Source organism: Poecilia reticulata, chromosome 9 (assembly GCF_904066995.2).
Source record: "Poecilia reticulata chromosome 9, P_reticulata-male-v2, whole genome shotgun sequence".
In the NCBI taxonomy this organism is placed as follows: domain Eukaryota; kingdom Metazoa; phylum Chordata; class Actinopteri; order Cyprinodontiformes; family Poeciliidae; genus Poecilia; species Poecilia reticulata.
Genome location: NC_088838.1, coordinates 3,244,414 through 3,267,409, shown reverse-complemented (window position 1 = coordinate 3,267,409; position 22,996 = coordinate 3,244,414). Strand labels below are relative to the sequence as shown.

Below are 22,996 nucleotides of genomic sequence, written 5' to 3'. Positions count from 1 at the left end.
AGTAAATATCTGTCATGTCTTAATTTGACTAAGATACTATTTTAGGGATCAACTAGTCAGACCACTGAGATTTTTGGTCTTGTTGAACAAAGATCTTTAAGGCCTGCTAAAGGAAATAATAACAATAATAATAATAATAATAATAATAATAATAATAATAATAATAATAATAATAATAATAATAATAATAATAATAATAATAATAATAATAATAAACAATTAAAGGAACATTATCAAAATCGAAATAAAGACTATAGTGCAAAGAAATCTTAATCTTCCAGAGATCACGCAGAAAATCAGTCTTTAAATTTAGCCCGCCCCCCTTCCTCCCTCCCTCTCTCCCTCTCTCCGTCCCTCCTTCCCCCCACACTCCTCCACCTCCGCTTCTCATCGGCAACAACACCACGGTATCTGAAAAGCTGAGGACCGAACTGCTTTGTTCATGTTTCCATGTAGTGACCCTCAGCGGCCTGACGCTGCATCCTGCTTCAGCTAACAATAGGCACTTTAACTATCAGTCGCGCTTACCAAGCAAAATGTCCGGTCAGAGTCAATTATTATTAATCTGTTCCATTTACATGTAGTGATCTACAGTGCAGATAAATATAGAAACAAACAGAAGGCCGCCATTGTTTTAATGACTAAACACACACACACACACACACACACACACACACACACACACACACACACACACACACACACACACACACACACACACACACACACACATTGGCCTGTACTGTATCAATCAATAGTTTGTACAAAAAATTATTATTATTATTATTATTATTATTATTATTATTATTATTATTATTATTATTACACTGTACCCATCTAATTTGACTGCTAATTCCCTCAGTTAAAAGCCTGCCTGACAACAGCCTAACGTGTGCATGGAGAGAGTGACTCCTCCGTCTGCACCGCTCCGCTCCTCCTGTCCAGGCATTTTTCTCTGAGGAGGCAGCGAACATCCGTCACGTGACACCGCGTTAGCCAATGGTAGCAAAGGAACTTAACTTTGGCCATAAGGGAAGGGCAGTAAAGAGCGATCAGAGCCAAGGAGTTTCACTCTGTTCGTTAATGATCATCGGCGCACATACAGACTACAGTTGGACACACCGGCTCCGAAAGCAGCAAAGGTTTAGACAGAGTCCACCTGGAGTTATCTTGGTCTTTTTCCCCCCCAAGCAGCCTATGCGAGGCTGCAGCAGCACACAGTACATTCAGTCTTTGGTTCAATTAGACAATCTTCTGAGTGGCGGCTGTGTGTAGCTCAGATGCTGGGAGACAAGGCTCACGGTAAGTCCTGCTCTGCATGTTCTATACCGGCTGCCATCAACTTGATGGAGTGTTTTCCGGTTCGGTTACTGTCCCAGTCAAGAACTCAGTACATCAGCCTGACAGGCTATAGGAGCAACGACTCCTATTCTTTAATTAAAATTGCTCATTTCGTTTTAAAAAAAAAATATATATAAAAAAAATGTCACACATAATGTGGAAAATAATTTAAAAATGAAACAAAGTATTAGAATTTTCAGAATCAAGGATCTGACTGGGTAGAATATAATTATGAAAAACAATTATGAAAAATGTTTCTAAAATAAAAATAGCTGAACAATATAGATAGATAGATAGATAGATAGATAGATAGATAGATAGATAGATAGATAGATAGATAGATAGATAGATAGATAGATAGATAGATAGATAGATAGATAGATAGATAGATAGATAGATAGATATTGTAGAAACATGATGAATTATAATGACGGAAATGGTCATTTATAATATTCTAGAATAGCATCAAAAAAGTAAAGTAATTATCAAAATGCACATGACAAATTTAGGAAGTAAAATGAGTAAAGAGGGGAAATAGTAAAATGCATATTCATAGTTATGTTTGGATAGAAAGCATAGAATTAAATAATAATAAAAACACTATAGAATATTGCATGTAAAGCTCTGAGCCTCACTTTATAATTAATACTACTACTACCAATAACAACGGCAACAATAATAGTAATAATAAAAATAGTAATAATAACGATAGTAATAATGAGAGGATGGTTTATCTTAATAATTTCTCAAACTGCCACTGAAGCCAAGCAGCATCTCTCTTTGAAGCTCCTGTTGTCCGCCTTGTAGAGCGCGCGCTCTCCGGTACCGACTGTTGGTCCACCTGCTTAGCTGCTCTTGTTTAGTCCCATTTCCGCTGCAATTTATTTCACTTAGCTGGCTTAGCTAGGCCTATTGTTTGTTTTTTGTTGTTGTTGTTGTTTTTACTTATTTTTATTTTTTAATCTGTCATATTGTCTTTGGTGTGTACTGTTAACACACGGCTGTTCTCGCTGCGCTGGCCCGGACACCGAACGGGAGACACAGCCTGGCTAAATCTGAGACGCATACAGGCGGAAACTTGTGGGGAAAAAAGGTGTCTTGTTTGAGCCAATATGTTAAATTACGTTTAAAAAAATGAATGTTTTCTAAAATATAACGTCTTAATTTAGCCCCAGTGATAAACTATATGTTTCTTGAAAATGTATAGAACCGTCATAATAGCTAAACAAAGAACAATTTGCAGGCTCTATTAAATAACTGCGTATCTGCATCCATAAGGTCGAAAAATCTCCATCGAATTGACCATGTTTACAGTCTGCTTGCATTTTATAAAATATTATTAGTAATAGAAAATAGATTAGTCTTCCTAAAAATTAAATAAATAGAAAAAAAAATGCTGTAATTGCCCAACCTTTAAAGGTACAAAAAGTAGTTCATGCACAGGCGTGCATAAAGTTCGGAAATAAATAAATATATATATATATATAATTTTTTACAACCAATTTACAACCAATTTAAATTATGAATTAAGTGTCTTGATATATGGTAATTTTTTTAACTTGTGTTAAAAATTATAAGCGAATGTTGAAAGCCAACCTAGATCCTAAAAATAACGCTACAGTAGGCCATGATGATGTCCAATTAATTCGGCAAATAATTATATATATATATATATATATATATATATATATATATATATATATATATATATATATATATATATATATATATATATATATATATATATAATATGATTTTCTTTGTACGTGTGCTTGCGGTAATCCAGGCGTGACTTTGAAGGTGATGGAATACACATACGATGATGACCTGGAAGAGCTGTGTCCTGTGTGCGGAGACAAAGTGTCCGGATACCACTACGGTCTGCTCACCTGCGAAAGCTGCAAGGTAGGTCAGCTCTATAGCTCACATTGTCAGCCGCGACCCGGTCCGCATAGTTCTGGGTCTAAATGGTCGTTCAGATTCACTGACGACTAATATGATGAAACATGAACTGCTACTTCGTCTTGTTTATTAATTAACCAATTTTGCTTTAAAGTAAACGAAAAATAAAAATAAAAATAAAAAATAATGGCTGGAACGCTTAATATGTGGAGGTATTTTTTGACCGCAGCTGACATGCTGGTCGGGCCCAGCGCTTCAATTTTTTCTGCCGTCTCGTCTTTTCATTCTCGTGTTCCGTCTTTGTTCAGGGCTTCTTCAAGCGGACGGTGCAGAACAACAAGAGGTACACATGTGCGGAAAACCAGGAGTGTAAGATAGACAAGACCCAGCGGAAGAGGTGTCCGTTCTGCCGCTTCCAAAAATGCCTCAACGTCGGGATGCGCCTTGAAGGTATGTCCATGTTTACTGCCCTCAATAATAATAATAATAATAATAATAATAATAATAATAATAATAATAATAATAATAATAATAATAATAATAATAATAATAATAATAATAAATTAAAAAAGAAAATAAAAATATGTTCCTATTCTTACTATTTATTATTAGAGTAATACAATTACAACAATAACTCCGGTATAGTTCTATCGTCCAGTTTGTGATATTTTGAATTAATTTTAGCTATGTGGTCTTGTGACCTAAATTATTTCCTTCTTGTTGCCTGGTGGCGTTTGTTATATCCCACACACACACACATATACACCCACACACACATTGGATGAGATTAATTCCCAGACAGCAGTCCAAAGGAAAGCACCTGCTTCCGTAGCAGAAAAAAAAAACACACACATTCTTTTACTTACTGATAAAACTCTGGAGACTCCCCAGGGAAGAAGGAGTAGCTGCTCACAGACTCTAAGGGGATTCTTCTTATCCCTAAAAGGAAAGCGAGGAAGACCATCATGTCTGTCGTTTATTCCATGAGAATAACTCTAGATGTAGCTGAAATAAGAGCTTTCAGTTAGCTTGTTCTTGTTGGTTCCAGCTGAGCTTTAAAAGCTCTTCTTTTACAAAAACTGTGTCAGAAAAATGGCTTTACCTGAAACTTCATTTTCACCTATTGTGTGTTGTGTGATAGCTGTGCGTGCAGATCGCATGCGTGGGGGGAGGAACAAGTTTGGCCCCATGTACAAGAGAGACAGGGCCTTGAAGCAGCAGAAAAAGGCTTTGATACGATCCAACGGGTTCAAGCTGGAGACCTCAGCCCCTCCACCAGCCTCCCCTCTGCAGACTGACTACAGCTTTACTGGCCCCCTACATGCTCTGCCCACCATCTCCAAAAGTCTTCTGCCATCCACCCCGAGCTCCATCACCTCTACAGACTACGAGGCCAACCTCTATGGACCTACATCTCTGGGGATGGCCATGCAGTCCCATGTGCCCCTGACTCCCCAGTACCAGTACACGGCATTCCCCAACAGGGCAATTAAAGCTGAGTGCCCAGACTACACCAGCTCCCCTGAGTCCATCACAGGATACCCCTACCCAGAGGTCTACCCTTCAGCCTCTCCACAGCCACCCAGCCTGCCACCCCTGGTGCTGGAGCTGCTCCGCTGCGACCCAGACGAGTTGGTGGTGCAGAACAAGATTGTGGCTCACCTGCAACAGGAGCAGAGCGGCAGGGGCCGGACTGACAAGCCCAGCACCTTCAGCTTGATGTGCCGCATGGCGGATCAGACCCTCTTCTCCATCGTGGAATGGGCTCGGAGTTGCATCTTCTTCAAGGAGTTGAGGGTGAGTCTTCAGCATTTCACAAGCTTGCACTCAACTAAAACAGAGAAGACTGTATAAGGTTGATCTTTACAAATACACAAATATGTCACAATACAAATCTGACTGGTTTTCAAAAAGTCTTTGGTCCAGTTTGACATTTTCAAGTTTTTTTCTGTTTACTTCCTCAAGTGTGTTTGTTGGGAAAGAGTGGTGGTGGTTACCGAAGTGTTACTGTGTCTTACATTGGAAATACTTTGTAATTTAGTGTGCTATTATGCAGTTTGATTATTTTTGTGTTTTGTATATTTTATTTAATTTAGGATTTTTAAATCCATAGTTTTTTCCTAATGGACCATTCACTATAAATCACATCCAACACAACTTTTGAAAAAACCTCCCGACAACAGCTAATATGAACAAACATTTGGCAATGCGTAATTAAAAAGGACACATCAATACTTATTTCTACTCAGGAGGCGACATGTCAAATTTTTGTAAAATTTCAATTAACTTTTTCAATTTTACAATTTAATTCCATTAAAACTCTGAGAACATCATGGTCACATTAGATTGGCTTTTCTAAAAAGAAATGAAATTGAGTGAGAGTTGGTAGTGATGTGAAGGGTTTTGTGGTGATGAAAATGTGCTCTAACTTCATAAAATTATATTTTGATAATTGGTAAAAAAATAAAAAATAAAAATAAATTACAAAATTAGTGAACACATAAATACATAATTAGTATTTAGTGCCAATCATAGGGATGCAGAAAAATAACAACACTGTCCACTATAACCCTGATCGCTGAAACGTTTGCTCCATGTTCAGACTAGTCAGCATTACGTTTGCCATTTCAGTTCTTAAAGGCAAATTGCACCAACTATGAGGAGCAAATAGCTTGTGTTGTAGGAGAATGTTGGAATACTTTCATCCTTGTGAGGATGGTGAGCGAAGCAGTGTCCACAGTTTATCACAGCTCATCCCTTAAAGCAGATGAATTTCTTTTCCAGATCTGTCGTTTCTACATTTATGACTGCCTAAATTGAAATATGCCACCTATCAGTTTACCTTGCGCGAGTAATGATGTGATCTTTCCAGTGTAGACAAACAGCAGTTGTTGCTCTGGTCAGATGTCCTCAGCTAAATAAATGGTTGAACTACGGATAGGCCTTGATGCGACTTGGTGAAGCTCTGTGCTATCTCAGCAACCAGTGGTCTCATCTCAGGGACACTCAGAGCACATTTGCTGTATGATTTGATTGAATCTATATGCTCTTCAGAATATACAGTAAATTAGATTTTTGTTTCAGTTGTAAAGTGCATTGTTGATGAGATTGTTGTGAATTGGAACTATATAAATTAACAAAATTTAAAGGAAAGTTCTGCTCTTCTGCTACTTCAAAGTTATGTTGTGTTTTCTTTTCAATGCAGGGTATTGCTTGAAACAAATTATTGTGTACTCTTAGATGCATTGAACTAAATGTTGAAGATCTGGTTGATTATATTTTAGAAACAGAAAAGTAAAGTTTAGGTCAATGAGGAATATTTAGGAAGAAAAATGATTACTTTATAAAACTCCCTCCATGATTGTGGATTCTCTTCATTAATTTGAGTTTTTATTTCTTAGACAGTAATCAAAAGAGGAAAACCCAAGGCTAATTTCTGTTTTCTTCCTTACCCCCCATCCACCAACCCTGCTTTACCAAATGTTTCTGTGGTTAAGGGGGGAGGAGGTGAGGCTTCCCAGCTCATCAAAAATTCAGGATTTTCAAGGGGCACACCAAGAAATGAAGGGATAGATGTAGTGCCTGCAGAGACATTGAATGTGAATATTTGGTTGTATTCAACGTCATAATAATCATTCTTTAATTTTTTTTGGTATGAGTCACAATAATCATTAATGAACACAAGAAATGCAAAGATTACATATTACTTGATTTAATGTAATTAGCAACCACAACAGGCATTATAATGTAATGTTATAATGATGGTTATAATGATGCATACTAATGTGTTTTATTTACCATAAATTTATTTTTGGTAAGTATAACCATTATTATTATTATTATTATTATTATTATTATTATTATTATTATTATTATTATTATTATTATTATTATTATATTTTGCACTCCATCTAAAAAATAAGAGTATTCATTTCAGAAGAAGCTGCTTTAGCACTGATCTGATCAGGTCTTTTTATGCCTCTTAATGACATCTGTCCTGCATCTGTCAACTCTTCTGTATTATTACAGACAAATTGCCGCAATAATGCAGCTGCGAGTGTAGCAACGCCGTTCTTTTTATCCATATGTACTACTGACACCGTTAGCAAAGAAATGCACAGTAAAACATTCACTAAAATTCTAAATATCACTATCTGGCAGGGGAAGCCCTTCACATGCATTAGTGCCAAAATTAGAGATCTCGGTCAGGAGTGAATTTTGTGCTGTCCTTGGACAAATAAACACAAAAGTCACAAATTCCTGCTAAATCTGAATTAGCTGACTGTTTTTAAATGAATAGTTCATATTTAATGTTGATGGCTGTGTGAAGAGTGTGTAAGCAAGATATTATCTTACACAACAGCCCCCACTAATCAACTTAATGGATTTGATTATATATCTGACAGATTAGGCAAAACCACCAGAGCAGGGACAAGACAGGAGAATTATCCTCATGTAGAAGAGACACAAATCTAACATAGGGCTGCAGATAACCATTATTTTAGTAATCAAGTATTATATTGATTATTCTGACGATTAGTCAATAAATTAGATAAAAAAAACAAATTGGCACATTCTGTGAATATTTCATTTAACCACTTAAGCTCATTTTATAAAATATTAGAACTTTATAGGGCAATGAGAAAAAACCCAACAAATCTTTCAATTTCTTTTTTAATTAGAAAAATAAACTTTATAGTGTATGAAATGCAATAACATTATTCCTGTAGTGAACTCTTGATAATTTGTGGCAAAGAATGCAACTATTAAAATCCTTCTAGCATCAACATTTAAAAAGCTTAACCCGTTTTGCTTTGCTCAACTTAGCATGTTAGTCAGCTGATCTGGTGATTTTTAATTTTTTAAATTAATAATTAGATTGGAAAAGGTGCTTAATTTAAGGTGTGGAATTTGAGCAATTTTCTGCTAATACTACTACTTAATGAGTTCAGATCAAATGTATCAACAAATAAAGAAGGATTTTTTTATAGTAAATGCAATATATATAATGCAAAGCTATATAATGCAGCTTTGCCTTATTATCTGCTCTGAGAGTTTTGTTCTTTCAGTAAAGGGCATATTTTAGAGTCTGTATACATTCCATTACTAAATTAGCTGACAGTTAGTTCCTGTTCATTCAGCAAAATGAGTCTCAGATTTTGACTGAAGGGCAATCCCTTCAGACCAAGTAATTGCAGACATTTCAAAAACATTTTTAGATTGATCTTCTGATTAAACCCTACTCTGGTGAGGAGGTAAGTTAAACTTAAAAAAAGTAAATAAAACAAGTTCAGTTTAAATTGTTAGGGTGTAAAGCGAAGGAGAAGTCTTTTCAGTCAAGTTCAACATGGACAGAGAAGTCATCACAAAGACTGGCTATCATGATCTGAGGGTCTTTGTGTTTTGGTTATCAAGTATTTGGATTGTCTTTGGGTTGCAATTTGTCATTAATGTTCTTCCATACCTGTGCATTAATTTGTTATTGTGTTCATTTTGTATTTATATTCATTTATATTCTTTTATTAGTTCTAGTATTTAGTTTTTGGTCTATTATGATGAGTTGGCAGCGGCTCAGGAGCTAGGGATTCATCCCTCAGTGTGTGAATGTGTAAATGAATCTAATAAAGTGTTTTGGAGTTCTTCAACTTGATAAACTGCTCTAAAAATACAGAGTATTTACTTTTTAATTGGTCACCTTCTATTAGCTCCTTAGTTTAGTCCCTCGTCCAGCTTCTCTTCATTCTCCTGATTATTCTCACCAGGTTCCCGTATTGTTGTATCACCTTCCAAGCAGTTCATAGTGACTCTGCTTGACTGTCTCCTTACCAGACTATTGTTGTTGTCACCAGAAATAATCATGGACCTTCCAACCGTCATTATTTCTGTAGCTGGGCCTTCAACAACCCAACTGTTGTGTTTCCATCACAAATGTACTCACAGCTTTGTCAATATTCTGCTAATGCCGTAAAAACACAATTTAGCATTTGTAGTGTTTCCATTAAATAAGAAACACCATTAAAATAACTTGTGAATAAGTTTGTTCACGTGATAAGTCATTAATAACATGCCGTGCCATCATCCTCCAGCCTCTTCCTGTCATCTTTGTCTTTTCTTCATGTAGTAACGTCTGGTTGTTGATCACGACTCGTGTAATGCGAAAAAAGTGTTTTGCAGTTTTGAAAAATACACTAATTTTGATACAACTGAAGAACCACCTTATTTTAGTGCAAAAACCTTTAAGCAGAAAGCTTGAGGTTTTTCTAATCTGCCATGTTTCTATTAAGCAAATTTATCTTTTTAATTCCAATTTGTGCAATTTTACAGCCAATGGAAACACAGCTGCGGTGTGTGTCCGTAACAGCTGGAGTGTGCCTGCACCAATACACACACACTCACACACGCACACATACCCAAACACATACACAACAGTTGCCCAGGTCCTGTCTTGGAGAGAAAATGTATACATATTCACTTGAATTAGTGATGTTAAATGATGCCTCCATGTTCAACATGTAGGAACACCATTGCTCACGCTGCAGACTGTATTACAAACCTTGAAAAATTTAATCAGTCTGCAGAATCAAAATCAGTATGATAGCATTCAGTTATTATAATTCTTAAAGTGATTTTATTTTTATTTTTGAAATGTTGCTTTTTTTGTTTACCTTGGAGTCAGACACTGGAGTCATTTGTCAGAAACCCTGTTTGATTCAGGACACTTGGATCACTTGCATTTCTGTCTACTCCTATGTAGAGATTACAAAGCTTCTCCTTAAAAAACGAGCATCTAACAAATCAAACAAACAAAAAAAAATAAATAAATGAATTTAAATACTGTCACAGTGTGTATTGGTAAAATACCTGAAACAACAAACAGAGAAACAGGTAATGATATGGGGATATAGATATGCACACAGTGAACATCAGCTGCCCAAAGGTACATACAGTTCTCAACGTGAAACATCATGTTTTGGTCAGCATCTACAGATCTGGGGTATTTTCCACATGTGGACGATAAAAGTATTCTGTGAGCAGTCTGTCAGCAAACTGCAGCGCTGCATGTACACCAAGCACTCAACACAGAATTGTCACACACACACAAGGCTGAGAGAAGGTTAGAATGAAGAGGTCATTTTTTAAAACGTGAAGCTATTTCATTGTTTAGCTTTGCTTGTTTTCTTCATCTGATATTGGGAGATCACATGATTATTACTCTTAAATGTTAGTTTATTTATTGCTTGTGTGTTTTTTTAAATAATATATGTTGAAAGGAAATGTGCGCTAGATGTTTAAATGTATCCTTTTTTTCTGAACATGTGAGCAAACAGGATTTGAACTCTTGAGGGAAAGGCAGTGTGCAAAATTATTTCATTTTGCTTTTTTTTAATCTCTGTTCCACTCTTTCGGAATAACCACATCTAGTTTCTATGGCAACTATACCATACAAATCAGCTAGGCCTCTTATTGATGCTGGCAGCGACATATGTAAAACTGTCATTATTCAGTTTCTCAACAGTTTTCACCTGATAATAAATATATACATAAAATAATGAATTATTCAATCCCGATGTCCAGAATGGAGTAAAACATTGATGGAAGTGTGATTTTCTCAGTACTTTCACAGGGATTATAGTGTTTAGTTGCAACTTTTGTGTGTTCCTTGTCTCAGAAACAAAGTTCACATTGTGTTGGGGCTGATAGTTGTTGCACCTTCTGATAGTTGTTGCACAAGGTATCTTTGTTGTGAATGTGTTGAAGGGATATCTTCCTGCATGCTAAAAATCAGGGAAAGAAACACCGTGGCTAATCAGAAACCAGCATAATGTTTTATCAAATGTACTCTAATGTGTATTTACCGTACTGTAATTTCACGTTTCCTGTCCCAAGCTACTGAAGCATGATGCAGAGTTTTGACATAATGCTTTGTAAGGTGGTGGGGAGAAGTATGAGTCTCTTTAATCTAAGGCCTGAGTTGTCTGCTGTTGCCAGATTTGTGCTCCATTGTTGTGTTTGCAGTGTATCTGCAGTGATTATCTCTGGAAGAAAGATTCTGGTGCTGCTAAATCAGTCACAGTCGTCTTTATCTGGTTTATGATAAATGCTATTTTAATAATTATACTAATGATACCTTCATGCCCTCAGCGTGACTTTGACACAAGAGATTAGATCCTGTGGCCAACAAAGGATATTACTAAGAGCAGGAGAATCTATAATTATACACAGGTGACAAATAAAAAAGTTAAGGTTAAATTGATAGATTTAGTTGTTTAATGATCTGAGATTAGATGGAGCTGGAACCTTCCAATAAAATACTATTCCTCACTGCAGATATATTAAGCACTTAGGACCCATAATCTTTTTTTTTTGCAGTGTTAGCCACACTTTCCTTGTTTGCGTATTATCTTTAAATTTAGAAATGTTTTGTAGATTAAAAAAATGAGTAAAAGCTTTACTCACTCGGAACCTTCTTTTAAACCCCTGTAAGGCGTGTCTGTTGAGAGCCAGGCTGCTTTTATGCACAGTTGATGGTCAAAGCTGTGAGAATAAAGCTGTGTCTATTTTACCAAGAAGAGCCTGTTGAAATGACTTTTTTCCCTGGGCTGGATAATTACATTCCATGCAGATGATAACGGGGGAATGTGAGCTCTCACTGCAGCTTTACTTCGTGCTTGCCTACATTGTTAAATAGTTTGCAAAATGGAAACTACTTTTTGCTGCAGTTCCTCAGTGGTGCTGTTTGCCTGTCCTTACTGACTGGCCTTAGGATCACCTGCTCCACCAGAATGATGTCTGAGGAGATAAGGTTGGTTGTTTATTACACAGGTTACCAGACTTAGCTTTATGTACTTACACTTTAATGACACATTGCATTTTTACTATCAGACATAGATTTTGTTTGCATAACTCAATATGTGATGAAACATCACAACTCTCTTTCAGCATTGAACTCACCAGTACAGAAACATCAACTGAGACAAGATGAGGGATAAAAGAGAATGGGTACCTGGGCCCATCGCTATAGCAACATTTTACTGGATGATGAATTATCCCAGAAGTTATTATGGTAAAAAATAATATTGTTATTTTGAGACTCTCTGCAAGTAACATAATGGTAATGGCAAAATAATGCAAGACCACATTCTCAAAGATAAATAAACTTTAAATTATAATGATCATTTAACATTGATCATTATAATGTTAAATGATCAACATTTAACATGTTGATGTTAAATCAACATGTTCCATTTTAAATGTCTTCCATTTAGAATGGAATACATTTTAAATATCCAGAATAAGTAAACAAAATAACAGGATGAACAAATAAAATTAATTATGAAGTCTATGCAAACAAAATTATCCTTCAAAAAAGGTCTAGTTGAAACTAAAGCATCAGACTGCAGATATTTATCATCCAGTTTTTGGTAGAAAGAGAAAAACAATAAATCACTCAAAGGGAGATTATTGAGCTCATCAATTTATATATATATATATATATATATATATATATATATATATATATATATATATATATATATATATATATATATATATATATATATATATATATATATATATTTAAATGTATCCTTTTTTTCTGAACATGTGAGCAAACAGGATTTGAACTCTTGAGGGAAAGGCAGTGTGCAAAATTATTTCATTTTGCTTTTTTTTTATCTCTGTTCCACAGATATATATATATATATATATATATATATATATATATATATATATATATATATATATATATATATATATATATATATATATATATATATATATATATATATATAGTGTATGTTTGTGCAAAATATGAGTGTTTTTTTTATAGATATAACATGATTCCTTAAATGTATTTATATTTTATAATTGAATTCTCCCAAACTCCAAACAGATAAAACCTATGAAACAAGAGCAATAATGTTAAGCCTTGTAGTCCGAACCGCAGTTGAGCATTTTAACAGTTGAAGGCTGAAAGCTGTGTATCGCTGAGTTGATTTTGCTTTTGATTATGCAGTACTGTTGGCAGCACTTCAAAAAAGTGGATGGGGAGTGTGTGAGTAGTCTTTGGTGATATTTGGAGTGCTGTTCTTGCTGTAGCCCTGAAACACCTCCTGGGCAGAGGGTAGGAACACCTCAGTGACCCTTTCAGCTCCACTCACTGTCTCTGCAGGGCTAGCTTTTTAGCCATGATGTGGCTGGCTGCAGCATATCAACACAACCTCCTCCACATCTCTGCAGAATTATGTGAGCATGCTGTTCATTTCAGCTCTTTTAGAAAGTGCGGTCTGCTGCAGAATCACATTTAAGACAAAATGCATTTTAAAGTGTTAAAGGAATATCCTTTTCTAAAAGTAAGAATGAAAACGTGTGATCATTCTGACAAACGTTAGTATTTGTCATATTTATTTTTGCAGGCAGAAATTAGTTTGAAGGGTATTATTATGTAATATCAGCTTCTTTTAGCTTTACATTGTATTATAATGTTATTCCTTCAGCAAAAACTCACCTGGAGTGTTGCTTTGATTCTTTCTTTTAATCTCCGGTGTCAACCGTTCGGAGGTGCCTAAACGCTTGCTGTCACCGTGCACTGCCTTTTCCACACAGATCCTCCTTGGAGCTGCAGCTTCCAAGGTTCCACCTCACAGAGTACCCCTCCCCCACGACGCCATCAATTAGCTCCTTCAGCCTAGCCAGCAGAAATTAGCAAACGCCTGGTGGAACATTGCATTTGCTGAACTCATCATAGGAACGTCTTCTCAAAGCAATGCTCCTAAGAAGAGCTACAAACAGCAGAATGAAGGAGGTTTTTTTTACTGCGGTGATGACAGTGTCAGAAAGAGCAGGAGCTTCTTAAAGAGACATAAATCAGGCATATTTTCCTGAGAAAATGTTTTATAAAATATTGTGTGTCTAAATAGTAAATCATGCCACTTGATCAGTAGGCTATTTGATATGTATTTGAATCCAGTTTAACATGGATCAAACATGGAGAATCAGAAAAACAACATTTCCTGTGGGGAACAAAATGAAACCCTTCTGAACCCTGCTTCTTGTATGTTTGTGGGTTTTTTTCCAAGTATGTCTTTGGCTGCTGCCTCCAACTCCTTTTGGAGAGGAAGCACAGAAGGTCACCAAGACCTCTTGCTTCCTTAACCCCTTCCTTTTATCACCGCACATGCAGACCCCCACCACTTCACCGGCCTAGATGAGTGCAGCACAGAAGATTGGACCATCTTCACTGCCACTGATATATAGTTTCATTCAGATGAACAGTAATTCTGTCAGCTTGTGTCAGATAAATGTGTGTCTGGGCCTATTAGCAGCTGCGGCTGCAGAATTACTGTCTGCCGTGTCCTTCACTTTACTGTCAATACTGCGGTGGGGTAAGGTTAATCTACGAACACACACTCACCCCCCCCAAACAGAACAGAACAGATGTGACTGTTCAAGGTGGGACTGTTAGGGTTAGCAGGTTGAAGAGGTCAAAGATGTGCTCGTAAATACACAACATGGGACAACACACACAAGTACCACCTCTATTTCACTGCTTTATGATTGCCTGCCTCTGTGGAAGTTTTCCCAGATTTTTACAGCCGCATGTTCAAGTGTTTTCTGTAATGACAGAAAATAAAGGAAAATAACTTCACCATAAAGTTAGAATTCTTTATGGGATTTTATAGAATGGCATTTTAAAGAGAGACATACTGAGTTGCTTAAAATGAAGCCACAGTGTCTTATGATGTTCCACCCCCCCACCCTCTGCTCTATTTTCTGAAGGTGGGAGATCAAATGAAGCTACTTCACAACTGCTGGTCGGAACTTCTGGTCCTGGATCACATTTTCAGACAAGTTCAACATGGAAAGGAAGACAGTATCCTGCTGGTGACTGGCCAGGAGGTAACACTCCCTCGCTCAACTTCCAACCAGCACATGAACCGCCTGCCTCACTTACTAAGCTTTAACAGCACTTCAGTGACAACTGCACTGCAGCAGCAGCAGCATTATACTACATGCTTAATTTATCTAAAAGAACAGTTTCTAAGCATTTTTTATGTTGTTTTTATTGTTTGGTTGTTTCTTGAATTTTTGTTATTTGTTCTTTTATTCAGAACAAAAAGAGGTAGATCAATACCTCTTTTTATTAGTCTGTAGTGTTTGTTCTGTATACACTAATTGACGAATTACAAAAATAAAATATAACAAACTAAGTAAATAAAATAAAAATACAGAATCAAAACTATTAAATAGATAGATGCAGCAATTATAAAATTGTGCAGATGCTAATAATACTGTGGAACATTGGTGTCCCAAATGGAGATTGGGACACAAAATCTCTGTTTATAGTTTTAAAATGTAGTTTAAAAAGTTTCTAATAATTTAGGATTTAACTTGTAATTATGCTGAGCAAAATTAAGTTTTACGTACTACATGGACAGAAATGATGCAGTTTTGCTCTAGTTATACAGAGAATCAACTCACTTTACCATTATGAACCATTCACACACCAGTACAATGTAGTGGTGGGAAACTTGTTTTGCCCAAGTGCACTTTGTCATCTGATGGACAAGCTAGAATCATACTTGCAAACTGACGGTTGTCTTTCCACTGACAGCCATAGAAAACTGTTAAATAAGTAGGAATTACAGTATAGATGGAATCCTGAAGACATCAAAATTCACAATAAGCACCTAGGAACTTATTAGCTAAAGTTGCGTTGCTGTATCTAACTAAGTGATGCATTCCCTAAGTAGTTGAAAGTATATTTTTTATCTATTTATTTTTGGCATTGATACATTGTGTGAAATAGCCAAACAACTGATCTGCAGCTGCGTATTGCTTCTGCCTGAAAAAGGAACACAGTTCACACCAGGCCTGGAAGTAAGGAAGTTCTAACCAGTAGTGTGGTGGGACTTTGAAGGGATACTCACCCCATACAGCTTCTTCTTCCACCAGTTGTTAAAACAAAAGGACTGTAATTAGAACTGTCTGAGAATTCAGTCTGTAACCGCTTTCAGATTTGTCAGCCACATCAGCCACAATGTAAAGTCTTCAGAACAATATCTAAAAACAGCAATGAAGCATAAAAGTTAATCTAAAATTGTATGATGTACTGTATATCATTTACATCTGACCTATAGCCTGTTTTACAGATTTTCTCCTGTTGTTTTCAGCCTGATTCTCACATTTTGCCTTTTTTCCTACTGACTCTGTAATTGACTTCGTATCAATTCATCCATAAATTAAGCTGTTAATTATATTGCTAGAAACATACTTTTCCACAGTTTTCTTACTTCTTAACAACTAGTCAAATTATAATGAATTAATAAGCAATGTGATGGTCAAGAATGTTGTTTCTGTGCACACTATATATTCATCAGATTCGATTTAATGGTCAATTGAGATCAACTGTCATAGTTGTATAACACACAGCAGATACTGAGTCAATTTAACTATAATTACTGTTCTCTAGTAGGAATATTAAAATCATATTTTCATTGTGGGCTTTCTTGATCAGTGGAAATTATATAAAAATAAATTGAGTATTTTTTATGAGTATATTTAAAAATATTTCTGTAAAAAAAATCTAAATTTCTCAGTACTGTTGAAATTTTTACATGCAACATATACAGTACAAAACATAAAAACTACACAAATGCATTTCAGTTATGGAAAAGCACAATTATGTGTTTACTATAAAAAAACATAAAAGGTACCAGCATAAACTTCTAAAGTTTTCCTAAATAGCAGTTTAGATAAAGCTATATAAATATCATAATCAATGAATTTATTGATAAATTAAAATTAGCATAATAATTTCCATTCTAACAGTGAATATTTTTTGAAGGGCAGTTTTCTTTACAGAGACTTCATAATCCATTTTATCTATTATTATGGTTCTAAGTAAATTTTATTTCCGTTTTGTTTATAGTTTTTCATTGTTATGTTTTATTTTGGACATTTAAAATATCTTCCATGTACAGAGCTTGATATTCTTTACTGGACTACAGTTTATTTGACTTTATGAGAGTAAAATCTAATATATTGATATGCAATAAACATATTGCAATAAACAACAATAATTGCAATAATTACTGGGCATTTTCTCGTACAGACAAATTTGTTGCGTTGACAAGCCTACTTCAGATTTCCCTTGTAAGGGCTTTTCTAGAGATGAGTCCTAACAAAAGCTCAGGTGCATAAAAACATGAAAATGAGCTAATAACAAAAAAATTCCTTTTTTCATATTCTTGCAGATTGAAATGTCCTCAATTTTGTCACAAGGAGAGACAACTCTTTCCAGTCTGGTCCAGAGAGGTCAGGAGCTTGCAGCGAGGCTGCGGGTGCTGCAGGTGGACCGAAGGGAGATGGCCTGTCTCAAGTTCCTCCTTCTGTTCAACCCCAGTAAGTCACCCTATAGATCATCTTTCTTCACTGGAATAAGCATAGGTCATGTTTAGTTTGAGATACATCATACTATTAGTTATATGTGTCCTGATTATTAAAATGTGGTATTCATATTTATTGAGGATTTTCTTGTTCTGCATATTGCTATAAAAGGTCTGTGTAGAGATGATGAATTCAAGAAAAATGCCTGATGTAAATCCGTCGAGTTTTTGGGTCGACATTGCCGTACAGATGCAGCATTTGAATAGCAACACTGACATCCTAATGAAAAAATGTCACAAATACAGATAATATGTGCTTCCTATTAATCTAAGTGTTTTCCAACATGGCCTCTCTCCCCACAATAAATTCACTTAATTAAATTTCTAAGCTTGACAAAAGCAAATATTAACAAAAGCAACCTTATCCATTGTCCACTAATGGCATTCAAAAGAAGAGTAATGGATGGGTCTATCATTTGATAGCAAGACTGACATTCATGTAGTGGCTTGTGCAGATGGAGAGAGCATAGATGCGGCTCGCCAGATTCCCAGAAGTGTTTCCTGTTCAGTGCTGGCAAAACAGGGAACAAAGATCTTTTGAACAGGGAGAGCACTCGTTATACACAGAAAATATTTGCTGTCTTTGCCAGCAGCTTCTTTGCTCACGCTCTTGCTCTCCCTCATCCTCAGAGTCAGATTTGTTGGGGGTAATTTAATTGCCCTTAAGCAGTTTGAAAAGATGATTCAGAGCATGGATTCAAAACATTTAATTACTGTGTGAATGGATTCTCTGAGATGGGCTCAGCTGATGCTGAATGCTATTCAGCTGCAGGGCAAGGCTATTGTCTCACACACACACACACACGCATTCACACACACACACACACACACACACACACGCACGCACGCACGCACGCACGCACGCACGCACGCACGCACGCACGCACGCACGCACGCACGCACACACACACACACACACACAAACACACACACACACACACACACACGTTTGGATTTCTATCCATATTAAGACTTTGCATTGACTTCTATTAATTTTATTAACTGCATCTATGCTTAACCCAGATATTTTTCATAATCCTAGTCAGTACTAGTATATTCCTAACCCTAACCCAACCTACCAGTAATACTTAATTCTCTAAATATAATCTCTAGACTGGGCTTTGGGTCCCATAGGAAACAGTCGGTCCCCAAAGTGCGGTATGTGTCAGGAAAATGTCCATACTATGTACCAAATACAAGAACATGTGCACACATGCACGCACGCGCGCACACATGCAAACACACACAGACACACACTGAGAAATTATATACTTTTATGACATAAAATGCTTAACTGATTAAAACATAAACTGTTACTAGGATACCTGCATGGTTTGCATGTTGGCCCAAACTGTAACAATGTCACAGTTTAAACAGAATATTTATTTGGATTGGATGTGGTGATGGTGGGTTTATCTTACTGGACTTAAAGTCAGACTAATAAACACAAATTATATCAACCACAATGTTATCAAGCAGGGACACAGACATTTGGTGCACACAGATTTATATCCGTCTTCCTGCTTAATGTAAATACAGTAATTCTTACTTTTCATACTAGTATTCCAATAAAAGTGATGTCATAATCTCTGCCCATTGATTGTTGTAACTATTCTAATTGCCAGTGTTTCTATTTATATAAAATTCTCCATCAAATCAATTTTAGATGAATCTGATTAATATAATACTTTGGTTGTGAATGTTAACATGTCACCGCAGGCAATTAATCTGAAAATTTTAACACATTAATATTACATGTAGCAAATGAATCTGTTCTAGTGCAGCAAAAAGAGAGGCGTGCCCAAATCACTATTCCTGTAATAAGCAAAATTGGGTATATATTTATATTTCAAACTCACAAATTTAGGTATAGTGATTAATCAGAGTGCTCCAGTATGATTAATCAACTTCAGTTTCTGAATTGATTGACAGCACTATATGATACTATTCATCTCCTACCATCAGAACTTCCACTGAGTTCCATTTGTCCTCTGTGTCTCTACAGACGTAAAGCTGCTGGAGAACCAGGCCTTCGTTGAGGGTGTGCAGGAGCAGGTGAACGGGGCTCTGCTGGAGTACATCCTGTCCACCTATCCTCAGTTTCAGGAGAAGTTCAGCCAGCTGGTGGTCCAGCTGCCTGACCTGCGCTCCCTCAGCACGCAGGCTGAGGACTACCTGTGCTTTAAGCACCTGAACGGAGAGGTGACCTGCAACAACCTGCTCATCGAGATGCTGCACGCTAAGAGGGCGTGTGTGTGAACAATGCACACACACACCAACGTTCTACCACCAAGTGTTACATTTCTGTGTGAGACTGCGTGTGTGTATGTGTGTGTGCCTGTGTGTGAGGATGTGTGTGGGAATGAAAAATAAAAGGTGAAAAGGTTTCACACTGGGTCATCTTTGTTAGGACTTTTCCTAAGGTTGAAAGATAGAAAGATGTTTCAGATGTTTGGAATTTAAAGGTTTTGAATGTTTCCATCTTCATATCCTGCACAGCTACTTTAACATGACCTTAAAACTGGATTTTCTACTCTTATTACAAACATCTGAAATTGGGTTTATGAGGAAAGTTAGAATAAACATGAATAACATGCTAAACAACTAATCGTACATTCCACAGCTGAGCTGATGTCTTTTTGCAGCTTTGCAGTTACCTGTAAGTTCCCACTTCCTGATGCCTCTGAGGTTCAGCTGGGAACTCTTCTAACTGGCTGGAGGTCTGCCTGTTTCCAGGCCCTTTTCACAACACATTTTGTTTCCTTCCTTCAGAAATCGCAGTTGCCTGCAACAATGTCTCCTATAAAGAAGCTTGTTCTGGATGCGACACAGAACAGAGATTATTTTATTTAAGTAAAAACAGACTTTATAATTGTTGTTGTAAAAGATATAAAGCATCAAGAACTTCAGAGAGGTGCTGATCATTGTGACAATCAAAAATCTAAATGTCACACACCTCACTCCTGTGAGCAGTTTTTAAGCTTTATAGAATCTTGTCCCTTTTTACAGGCCTGGAAGCTGTAAATTAAATGTTTGCCAAAGTAGAAAAAAAAACAAAAAAAAAAACAACTGAAGATGGACTGTGTGACGCTTGTGTCCAATTTTTGAACATACCTTAAAATAACACACTGGTCTTGACCAGGAAGGAATGCACTTAATATCTTCAACTATACAGGCAGCCTAAATGTAAAAGCCTCATCATGTTCTGTAGAGTTGAGTTTTTATCTATTTATTTAAAACATTATATATCCAAAACTTTTCTTAATGTATAACATTCCTATTGAACTGAACATCAAAACGCAGACAAAAGTGAAAAAGTGAGAAACAAAACGAGGAAAAAACTGGACACTAATTAAAATAATTTGAAGGAAATTAAGAAAACAGTAATGTTTGGTCAAATATAAAAACTATGCGCAAGAACATAAAGAAGAGGGCAAAGTTATGAGCAAATGTGAGGAGACAGAAGATAAAAAAGGCAGCAGTTTTAAAGATGCGAACAGATCTAAATCTGGGCCCAATCACATGACAGTGCTGTAATCTTCACCATTCCACTGCAGCTCTGGCTGTGAGCTCCGCTGGGCTTCCTGTTGGAAGGAGAAGTTGAACTTCATTTGATCATGGTTTGTGTCTCCAGCAGGTTTTTCATAAGCTCCATCCATCTTCCAAAAAACTCCACCTTATCTTTCCCTGCTGAAGAAAAGCATCCACATCATGATGCTGCCGCCACCATTGTTTTTGCAAGACATTGCACATTGTATTGTAAACTTGTGATGACATGTATACTATACCAGTAAGTCACTAGTTCTTCCAAATTTAGCCCGTTTGTCAGCAGGTGGCATATGATGAGCTCATCATGACAATGTAATAGCTTTTTTTTTTTAAACCAATCTTTCATTAATCTATGTGGTTGGAGGAATAGTTTGAATTGGCACATCGAAACAGAATAAAAAATGACTTTCCTGTATGACAGAACACATCCCCATGTTAACCCCACTTCCATCAGCTGGTGCTCACTGATTTATCACTTTCACATACAGCAATGTGTGGCCATCTGTCCTGTTGCACTACTTTACCGATTGACAAAGGGGTTTTATGGTTTGTTCAATCTGTTTGTAGAATGACAAAAACATTCATCAGATTTGATGATCCAGTTTTCATCTGGGATTTTTATTCTTCCTTGGAGGATGCAACCGGTTAGCTGAAGGGAAGCAAGTTAGTCTCCAAAATTTGCACAACTTCAGTCTTTTCAAAACAAGGAAATAAGTGAAAGAAAACTGCAGATTTTAGCGCTGTGACCATTACTCATTAAATGCACGATTTGGATTTAAGTTCCAGCACCATCACTGGAACTCAGCGTCTCAGCTGCAAACTGAAGTTAAACAGCAAGTAAACAGTGAGGCTGCACTTGTGAGGCCATGAACAACCACGACCTTCCCTTCCCAAAAACTCTCCTCTGTTTGTGGAACTTTGTTAAACAGCAACACTTGTGTTTTGTCCCACACTGGTTTCCTAAGTTGTTAAAAAAAAAAGATTAAAAAAAAAAAAAACATTTAAAAGCACTCCAATCAAATTGACAGTGACAATATTTTCTGCTCCCGTCTGTCACCAGTCAGTGAAAACAAAGAAACACGGTGGTGTTTGTATTATTGTGCAGCTCAACTTTCTTACTGTTGCCATGTCAGATTAGTCCGTTTGCCATTTCAAGGTATTGTAGACAATCATTCCGTCTGCCTTAATTCAGTGACTGCCTGAACACACACACACATACACACGCACCTTGGATTTCCAGTGGAGACGGCCGCCATCACTCTGTACAGTATATTTATGTTGTGAAGTGAATATCTACTACAATATGAGGACACATTCAACACAAAAAAATATCTGCTTTATGTTGAGGTCTAAGCGCTACTGTTGTGGAACTGATTCTCTTGGTATTGTTTTTGGTTCTCGCTTTGTTCTTTTTTCTTGTGAATCCATCTTAAACTGAAATGTTTTTCTCTGAACAGAGAAATTGACCACATTTTTCTTTAGATATATTTTATTGTAATAGCAAAAAAATCAATAAATTGAACAAAGAGTAAAACTTGTGCTCTGTGTTCATTATTTTTTTGCAAACACGTCAAAACTTCACATGGGTACTCGGTAAGGCGCTTATTGGATTGAGTCTGCAGGTCGATTCACAGCAGCTCTGCTCCACGTTTCAGAGAAATTACAATAATTCTTTCAATTCAGTCTCTGACATGGGATTTTTAATTTGCAACACTGTAAAATGCTTAGAGTCGTGGTAAAAAACAACATCTGCCTGG

General features: G+C 36.4%; 1 protein-coding gene across 2 annotated transcripts; it reads left to right on the top strand.

Annotated features, from left to right (window-relative positions):
* Positions 1-896: 896 nt before the first annotated feature.
* On the top strand, positions 897-22,773 carry nr5a1a (nuclear receptor subfamily 5, group A, member 1a). Of its 2 annotated transcripts, none has more exons than XM_081611241.1 (7): positions 897-1,302; positions 3,128-3,246; positions 3,552-3,693; positions 4,385-5,040; positions 15,022-15,141; positions 17,527-17,646; positions 19,696-19,832. In XM_081611241.1, the coding sequence occupies exons 1-7, from the start codon at positions 1,281-1,283 to the stop codon at positions 19,699-19,701; spliced, it is 1,185 nt and encodes a 394-aa protein (XP_081467367.1). In that variant the 5' UTR covers positions 897-1,280; the 3' UTR covers positions 19,702-19,832. The 2 variants fall into 2 exon arrangements, with proteins under 2 accessions (XP_081467367.1, XP_081467366.1); XM_081611240.1 differs by having other exon boundaries at positions 899-1,302; positions 17,499-17,646; positions 19,696-22,773.
* Positions 22,774-22,996: the final 223 nt, after the last annotated feature.